The sequence below is a fragment of the Magnolia sinica genome, chromosome 17 (genome assembly GCF_029962835.1).
Source record: "Magnolia sinica isolate HGM2019 chromosome 17, MsV1, whole genome shotgun sequence".
NCBI lineage: Eukaryota > Viridiplantae > Streptophyta > Magnoliopsida > Magnoliales > Magnoliaceae > Magnolia > Magnolia sinica.
This window is the reverse complement of record NC_080589.1, coordinates 7,001,347-7,010,947: the sequence shown is the minus strand read 5'-3', so window position 1 is coordinate 7,010,947 and position 9,601 is coordinate 7,001,347. Positions and strand designations below refer to the sequence as shown.

Sequence of the window (9,601 nt, the reverse complement as noted above, 5' to 3'; positions counted from 1 at the left end):
TGAGAGGGCAGAGCTTTGTTGGTGTCTTCCTTCTTCCCTAACCTTCGGTCCTAATTTATTTTCATGCTTTTCTTTCTTTTTTAGATTAAGATGTTAGCTATGTTTGGCTATTCTCTTAGCTAAGGTTAAAGGGTGAACTTTTTAATGAATTCTTATTGTTAATTCGTTTTAAATTCAATAAACATGGTTTAGCTGATGAATTATAATTGAACAGTTTGAATTATTAGTAATTGTGAAAATTTTGATATGTAAAATCCCTTCATCTCTGGTTACAATAAATGCTTGAAATTTCCTATGATCAAATACTTAGTTCTTAATAAGAAATTGATCAATTAAGCTTCTTACATTGTTTAAATGTTTTAGATTAATTTAATTGTTCTATATTTCAATTAGAATGAATTCTTATTTAATTCCAATTGAGTTATCGAAGTTAAATTGTCGAATTACTATAAGAGTTTGTTAAAAGCAAATCCCTGAATCCTTAGTAAGTGTTTATCGATTGTTACTACGTTATTTCAATTTAATCTAACGGGAAAACTCCATATTTCTATTCGCTTTCTAATTCTAATGGTATTTTTAACCAATTCAGTCCCTGTGAATCGACCTCGATCTTATGACTACATCGACCTCGATCTTACAAGTAATACTACATCACAACCATGCACTTAAGAGTACAAAGAGTGTAACAAGTATCAAGTTCTCAGGCCATAGGCCATGTGTACAAAGAGTGTAACAAGTATCAAGTTCTCAGGCCATAGGCCATGTGACTACAAAGGAAGGCATCGTTGTACATCCTACAAAGATAAAGGCAGTAATAAAATGAGAACAACTCACAAATGTAACAGAAATTAGAAGCTTCATCAGACTTGTTGGTGATTATAGAAAGTTTATTAAGGACTTTTCCAAGATTTCCAATCCGTCGATTAATCTGATTTGGAGGACACACTTCCTTGGCGTAAACACATTTAGAGAAGTTTTTGAAAAAAACTAAAACACCGCTAATTCCATTTATGGAAAGAAAAAGCATGGAGCCCTCCAAAATATGAAGTAGACTTAATCATGATTATGTGGGATTCCTGACCTAGACGCACCCTGACTTTCCTCGGTTAAATTATGATCATGAAAAGGTTTTTAAGGTCGGCCCAGGTCCAACCTGACCATAAGGTGAGCCCGACCATGTGGATGTTAGCCTAGTGCTTCACAACCTGACTAGTGGACTGACAGGGATATTTATTTCATGAATTGTGGCCTGCCTGACTAGTGGACTGACCCAACTGGGGGGAAGCAAGGACAAACGACTATGTATCAGTACCCCTGTTGTGGATGGGTAAGATTGTGTACCGATGTGCTATGCCAGTACGTGTGACATGCACATGAGCTACCTTGTACACGCATGTTGGCATAGCATCAAAGCACCAGTGGGGAAAGTTGCGCCCTGTTTTCAGAAAACAATCGTTGACAGCAACATCCAAACCAGCCATCAAACACACCATCGCAGCAAAAGTCTACAGGTGAAATTTCTGGCCCATTGTGTACTTGGATGGTCCACAATCCTCACGTGAATATAGCCGTATGATACTTCCTGCAGGTGACAAAACACGTCATGACTCATTTTTAGTGGCAACCAATGAGGCTCTTGAGAATATTAGTAAGCAGAGCCCATTGAGGATGCAGATGAGAGGATCGGATGCCCGCATCCAAGCCATGCAAAAGATGCACCGCGTTAGACATCAGACGAATCCACTGATTGGGTGGGCCACAAATGTACAGTAAGTCAAATAATCATCATCTTAAGCCTTACCAAAATTAACTGCAGCCATCCTTGCCGATGAGTGGACCAGCCTAATTTTTGCCCCTGGTGCTCTACTGAGCAACTCAAGGCCAACAGGAATAATTGGTAAATCTAATAAATAAAGAAAATCATGCACTAATCATGAAACAGCATAATTCCAATTCCAAATACAAAACAGCAAAATTGCATACTTCCATGTTCTCAAAAACACTGCACCACTAAAAATACCATTCTAGTAATTTCTATTGCCAGTCTAAGAACCTGAAATGTAGGAAAATTTCGGACAGAAGGCCTAGTTCATCCTCCTTATGAGCTCATTGATAAAAACTTCCCGGTTTCCGGCGTCGCCTCCTTCAACATAATGATTCCTCTTCTTATTAAGACCACCCAGCGGCGCCTTGAGCTTGAATGGCCACAAGAAGTTGTTTGCCTCCTTGAAATGGGGCCCAACAGTCATGATCTCATGAATGAGATCCTCTATGCAAATTATTCCAAACTTACCCAATACCTATAAAAGAACAGTATCGTGTTAGAGAAAAAGGTGGAAACCGAGTGTAAGTGTATGTGTATTGTATGCATATGAGCCTGAGCTTTCTACCTGCTCAATAACAGAGTTGTCGGCCAAAGCAATTCTCTGCTTGTTCACCTTGCCATAACCCCTCTTGTAAATTAATTCCCTCACGCTCTTCAAATTGGGATAGCTGGAACATACATCCTACGAATGAGATATGTGAGAAAAAAAACTTCAGCATGCTTGGATTACTATTTATGGGACCAAGATACAAACCCGTATGTGACGTAAGGCTCAACCCTGTGGAGCATATTCACTGTTGCCTTGTTGACCTTCAGAAACACCCCATTAAATATCTGTTTTGACCAAAAAAGGCATCACTACAAGGGAGTTTTTTGGTTACTGAAATAGTAATGGGACAACCGAAACAAACAACTCTAACCACACCTGCCTCAAACGCAAGAGCTGCAGAATTTTTCTTGTCTTTGGGTGCATGGCATTAATACTATAAGTAGAAAAAAAAAACATAAGACACTCGTTGAAATATAGCCTGAGCAAAAGAAAACAAAACAGGAAAAAACAGAAGGGACATACATACCCGCGGATGCGGATGATAAATAGCAACTTGGCTTCTGGGCTAACATAAAATCCCCCTTTCAACCTTGCCTCACGCTTCAACTGGATCAGCTCCTTGTCCTAGAGAGAGAGAGAGAGAGAGAGAGAGAGAGAGAGAGAGATTAGAATACAACACAGATATAAGGGTAAAGGCGAAACAATAAATATAAATTCTAATTCCTTTCACCTGCTCCTCATACTCTTTTGCATACTGCTTTGCTCTATTGAAAATCAGTTTCCGGTTTTCCTTATTCTTCTTTTTTGCAGCATCAATCTCCTGCTTTTTGGCCAATGCCCATTCCTCGCTCCGCTTCCTCTTCTTCAGCACAGATTCTGGAATCACAGCCGCTGCCTTGGCTTCTTCACCCATCTCTCTGTGAATTCAAAGATATTCAAAATTCTGATTCTCCCAAAGACATTTTTTCACAAAGAACTGCAATTCATCCAAAATAAAATATTTATTTATTTATTTTAATTAATTAATTAATTAATTATTATTATTATTATTTGAAAAGGTAAGAGCCTAAGAGGATAGAACTGTGAAACCAATTAAAAGCATATATTCAAGCAAACTACAGATGTACCTAAAAACATGGGAGTTCACCCAAAGACCTATAGTCATCCAAATGAAAGCATACACCCAAAGCACCCAATACCAACTGACCATGGATTCATTCAAAACCTTAAATTTGATCAGAACTCCTTATCCAAAAATACAAGCTCTATCAACCAGCAACATGTAAGGGGGTGTTTGGTTTTCCAATTACAACGGTAAATGGCTGGAAATGGGTAATGATTACTTACTCCTGTAATTGTGTGGTATCATCACCTACAATTGACTGCAATGATGAGTTTGCTACCATTGTTTGTTTCACCCAGAAATCTCTGTAAAAATGGTAATTTTATAATGTAAAAATGTAATAACTATAATTTCCTTTACCTATTTCCCTTATAAGTATATTTAACTCTCGATTTATGAGCCGTAATTCTTGTTTAAATAAACACCTTGAAATAATAATGATGGCTCATTTACTTTGCATTGTCCAGGAAATTGGAAAACCAAACATGCCCTATGAAAACACTTATTGAACCAATAGACCGAAGATCACAAAACCCAAGAGGGTCCTATGCATCCATCACATTCTTTTTAACTCATCCAAAACCCCCGCTGCATCATAACATATGAAACTATATGAATTGAAACAAAAGGCCTGTACATGAACAAAACCCTTGAGAAAACCAGATTCGCATACTCTGGATCCACCCCATATATAGTTCATCCAAAACTAGTTCTCCCAAAACACTAGATTCATCAAACCTGACAAAAAGCCACATATCAAAGCAGAATGGCCTACATCAATGAAAGTCTAAGATAGGGTGCTTCTTTGGGTGGTTTGTTTGTTATTTGAGTGGTCTTTGTGAGAGGTTTTGGATTGGGTTCGGAGTCTTTCGGCTCCTCTCTATATGTAGTTTTGTTTTCTCATTTTGTTTTATTTTCCTTCCTGTTTCGTGTTTTTTATTTTATTTTATTTTTATAGATAACAACACTTTTACTAAAACTCGCAAAAAGCAAGACCTACAACCCACCTGACATTTGGACCAGCCGGATTCCTAGGGTGTCCCTGCACCCATCCACAATATCTCTCAAGACGCTACACCCTCTGACCCCTAAAGGTCAAGGGCTTTGACGCAACCTCACTAAGTCATAAGCCTTAGGAGTAGCCCCATCGAGCTATGACTCTGCTCGTTGCCGCCCTTGAGAGGGGAGCACCCAACAAGCGGGTTGGATGGCATATGCAAACCACAAAGGGCAACACGCAAACTGGAATGTTTCTACCTTAGGTGTTCCATCCCCATTGTTTCCTATGTTGCGGCCCACCTGAGTTTTGGATCAGCCTACTCTTTAGGCATGTACTGAAACGTGAAGGGCGCACATGATGGACATGGTGGATGTCATGCACACATCACAATTGGCTCTAGACAGCTCGACAGTATGGTAACTTAACATACAGCCAACTGCATATGATCACTCCACAAAAACATATATTTAGATAGATTACCAAAATATTGTCCAATATATCAGCTCATTGATTGAGTGCATCCGCAGGGATTAGTCTCGCCTTAAAATGGGGTGAGGATGCCTTGTCGTCACCGTTACGGGGGCTGTAAAGGCCTTCACAGGTCATTTTTTTCTGTAATGGCCGTTACGGCCTTTATGACCCCATAATGTGTAATGGTTGCCACCGCTACCTTTACATAATGGCCTTTACGGCACACCATGCCTACTATTCCCGAAGCTTTCTAAGGTTTTACTATTGGGATGGAAAGGATTCTTCCATAGTTTCAAGAGGTGACTGATTCAACTACCCCTAGATTTAGCTCCTGCTCCTACTCCCAAAGTGAGCCATGGTTTGATTGTTGGGATTTAAGAGATTCTACCATAGGTTCAACAGTCAACTGCATATGATCACTCCACAAAAACACGTGCTTACAAAATTGCCAAAATAATGTCTAATATATCAGCCCATAGCAAATTCAACCCACGGCTGTTACATTAGAAGTCGGAACCTAGAACCTTGAATAAATGCCTAAAAGAAACACTCAGCTTGCTATAAAACCCTAAGGGCCTGTTAGGTTTTCCAATTTCCTATGAAATGCAAAGTAAATGAACCATCATTATCATTTTCAAGTGTTTGTTTAAAAATGAATTATGGCTCATAAATCGAGAGTTAAATATACTTATAACAGAAATAGATAAATTAAATTATAATCATTACATTTTTACACTATAAAACTACCATTTTTGCAGTGATTATGGATGAAACAAACAATGTAGCAAAATCATCATTGCAATAAAATATACGTGATATTACCATACAATTACAAGAGTAAATAATCATTACCCATTTACAGCCATTTACCGTTGTAATGGGAAAACCAAACAGGCCCCAAGAGAGACTATCTAATTAGAAAACCCTAGGGGCCCAAGGGCCTGTTAGGATACCACCAAATAAGTTACTTTTTAACTTATGTTAAGTAATTTACTTTTTTTTCACTTAAGTTAGTTTACTAAGCATCATGCTAAAAGTAACTTATGTGCTAATTATTCTTAGCTTTTTAACTTATGACTTTTCTACTTCTCTCTCACAGTCCATTTCAAAGGAGACCCCACGTGGTAGATTGTCCACATTGAAGGTGGAGCTCACACAGTGGATGACCCCATATTAATGTGGGCCCACATATGGATGGTCCACATCAAAGGTCGGCCCATAATGATAAAAAGCCCACATCCAAAGCAGGCTGATATGATGGACAACCCACTTCAAAGGTGGGGCTTGCATGATGGACGGTCCACATCAAAGGTGAGCTCCACATAATGGACAGTGGACATTGAAGCTGGCCCCACATGATGGATGGCCCATATTGAACTGGCCCCACATGATGGACAGTCCACATCAAAGGTCGGCCCCTAATGGTTACCAAACATACTTATCGGCTAAATAAGTAGAAACCACGATAAGCTACTTATGGCATAAGTAGCTTATCCAAAGTAACGATCCAAACACCCCCCCTAAAAGAGACCATGAACTAATTCAGCACCCTAGATTATACTCCAACTATTCATGAAGCTTTCTAGTGTTTTACTATTGCGATGGAAGGGATTCTCCCGTATTCAACAGGTAACTGATTCAGCTCCTACCACCCCTCCCAAAGTGAGCTACAGTTTTATTACTAGGATGCAAGAGATCTACCTAGTTTCAACAGCCAACTGATTCAGGACCCTAGATTGAGCTCTGTTTTGGTTTTTATTTCTTAATAAACCCTATTTGGAAGAGGCATCTTCCACATGAGATGACATGTAAGAGGATGAGGTGTGATTAGGGTAGAGTTGTTGTTATTGTTTTGTTCTTTTTTTATTTGTTTCCAAATATAGTGAGTTTTGGCTACTAAGCACATGTGAAATAATATGAAAAACCACAGAATTTTCATTAGAAAGTTGCTTCTTCTTGCACTAGAGGGTGTCATGATCTAACTCAAAGTGGATCAAAACACATAGGTATTGCTCATTCATGACTAGAGATCCACCGATATGGTATGAGAGCAACGATATTCGGCATGCTCCAAGCCAGAACAAAGGCACAACAGTTGAAGACAATGGAGGCTAGGGTAGGAAAGTTAGAAAAGAAAGTCCAACATTTTGAATTCCTATGCAAAATCAAGGAGACCCAGTTATCGAATCAATGAGATCTTGACACCCACATCGGAAATCATCACATGTTGGACTGTGGGCCAACATCACTGTTGCTGCCATGAGCCTCCAATATGAACAATTAGCTTCGTCTGTGCTAAAAGATAGGGGAGACCATACTCGTGGTCAAGATGAGCGGACTGAATATGATGCATCCAACAGTGGAGCTGACCACAGTGGAGGGGTGATGATTCAAGAAAGACAACTCAATTTCCCAAGGTTTGGGGGTGAAGATCCGACGAGTTGGATCTACCACGCAGTTTGATTTTTCAAATTTCAAAATACACTGGCTAATCAAAGAGTTTTGTTGGCTTCTTTTCATCTAGAAAGAAATGTAGTGCAATGGTATCAATAGTATGAGAAAATGCAAGAAACACTATCATGGGCCAATTTTGTTAAGGCTGTGTTCATTTTTTCACCAACTGATAATGAAGACTTCAATGTGGCACTGTCAAATTAACAGCAAACAAGGATTGTGTGGGACTACCAAACCAATTTGGAGCGTCTAGCGAATTGAGTAGACAGATGGACTGAAATAAAAGGTCTAATCGGGTGATTCATCAGAGGATTGGTGGAGATTGGGATTGAAGTCCAAATGTTCCATCCAACTACAGCGGCCACCATCAACTTCGCTTAGATGCAGGAGGAGAAACTTCAACGCCTGAGACTAAGTGGGAAGATTCCAATAACTCCCTCGGCCGTGAGCCCACCAAATAAACAATCTTGATCGCATACATGTGGCACGCATAAGAATATGTGGTGCGAGTGGGTCCTCACGCATTAGTGTGTGACGCGAGTCACGCGACATTTGGCAATATATGAGGCCACCCATGTTGGGTTCATGACATACAATCCAATCCAATTTGTTTTTTGTGTGCGAACCATCATTTTCTCCTTTGCACCCAAAAATAGCAGATCCAAAACTCAAGTAGGCCACAAGTAAAATCATGACTAGAACTTCCAAAATCATGTGAAGTGAAACACACAAGCTTGGAATGACCTGACTTTTGGATTCTTCACACATCCCAATGGGGTAAATCTTATGAATGGATATTACCGAATGTAGAACACACAATGGGCCCCACACACAATCCAGAAGGCTTTTAATGGTGGTCCTCCACATCCCAACTGCTCCCTGTGGTGTGGCCCACTTGATCTTTGGATCGGCCTCATCTACGGTCACCAAGGCAAAACTGAGGGGGTGCATATGATGGATGGATTGGATGTCATACAAATGTTACCTTGGGCCCCACATACAAAGCTTTGCAGTGGATCAGGCCTCAGAAATGGATACAACACCATCAAGATAAATGACCATTCTTTGGATGGTTAGAACTTTCAGTACGAAAGAAGCCACCATCCACCAGAGGTTGTACTCATAAGAATAGTCTAGATCAAGAGACCATGGACCCAACTTCCGATGCATCAGGAATCCATGCTTCCAACTCTACAAAAACCCTTCCTCCTTGCAGCCGTGATATTTCTCTTCCAAAGATCAACAATGGCTGCTTCATTCCAAGCAATCGCATAACAAATCTCCTCCCCCTTCTTCTTCTTCACCTTTTCTCCAAGCCATCCATCCTCAATCGTACCAGTCTCGTTCCATCTCATCCACGTGTCATCTCGACAGCGGCTGGAGAGAGTTGCTGAGAGAGGAAGGAAGAGAGAGAGGCAAAGTGCGTTTACAACAGTCTCGTAACACGAGGATTTCATGTAAATTCAAATGGGATTCTCAGCTATTGAGAGAGATTCCAAAGGGGGTTTTGAGGTAATTGGTTTGCAATTGAATCCAATGCACACCAAATACACTATGCAAAACGCACCTACTTTTCTCAATTCTTTCCATTTCACACAAAAACAGCATGCTAAACGCAGGAGAAAAAGGAAAAAGGAAAAAAAAAAAAAACGAAAACGCCGCTTACCTCTTCTCTCCTCTCCTCTCTGCGGCTGTATGTTGTTTTGCTGATATGGTAGCGGCTGTTGTTTTGCTCATATAGAAGAGATACTAGGGTTTATGACCCCCATTTGCCGTGCCCTCAACCGCGACCCTAATTTCTTATTTCCTGTGCTGGATGCTATGTGGGGTCCACCGTGATGTTTGTGAGAAATCCATTCCGTCCATCCGTTTTTGGAGCTCATTTTAGGAGCGTATATGGAAAATGCGTTGGATGCAAGACTCATGTGGGCCACACGAGAAGGAAATTTAGAAAAAGAAATGTCTATCGTTAGAACCTTTTTCGGAGATTCACGTTGATCTTTATATTCCATCTATACCGTTAATAAGATCACTGCTGGAATGAAGTGAAAAAACAACGAACTTAATTACAAAACCTTTGTAGCAATGTTTCAACGGTGGTCATTGAATCCTCTGGTGTGGCCCACGTGAACGCATGTCCTAAGATGAGCTAGAAAATTATTAGGCTAGGTGGGCTTC

At 40.1% G+C, this 9,601-nt stretch overlaps 1 protein-coding gene across 5 annotated transcripts; it reads right to left on the bottom strand.

Annotated features, from left to right (window-relative positions):
* Positions 1 to 1,886: 1,886 nt before the first annotated feature.
* Positions 1,887 to 9,230, bottom strand: LOC131231067 (large ribosomal subunit protein uL30w-like). Of its 5 annotated transcripts, none has more exons than XM_058227160.1 (7): positions 9,091 to 9,230; positions 3,106 to 3,294; positions 2,902 to 2,999; positions 2,751 to 2,808; positions 2,580 to 2,659; positions 2,391 to 2,493; positions 1,887 to 2,300 (listed from the first exon to the last, which is right to left on the bottom strand). In XM_058227160.1, the coding sequence occupies exons 2-7, from the start codon at positions 3,286 to 3,288 to the stop codon at positions 2,085 to 2,087; spliced, it is 738 nt and encodes a 245-aa protein (XP_058083143.1). In that variant the 5' UTR covers positions 3,289 to 3,294; positions 9,091 to 9,230; the 3' UTR covers positions 1,887 to 2,084. The 5 variants fall into 5 exon arrangements, with proteins under 5 accessions (XP_058083143.1, XP_058083145.1, XP_058083142.1 ...); XM_058227162.1 differs by having other exon boundaries at positions 3,106 to 3,288; positions 9,090 to 9,197; XM_058227159.1 differs by lacking the exon at positions 9,091 to 9,230 and adding an exon at positions 8,409 to 8,525 and having other exon boundaries at positions 3,106 to 3,292.
* Between the last annotated feature and the right edge of the window lie 371 nt (positions 9,231 to 9,601).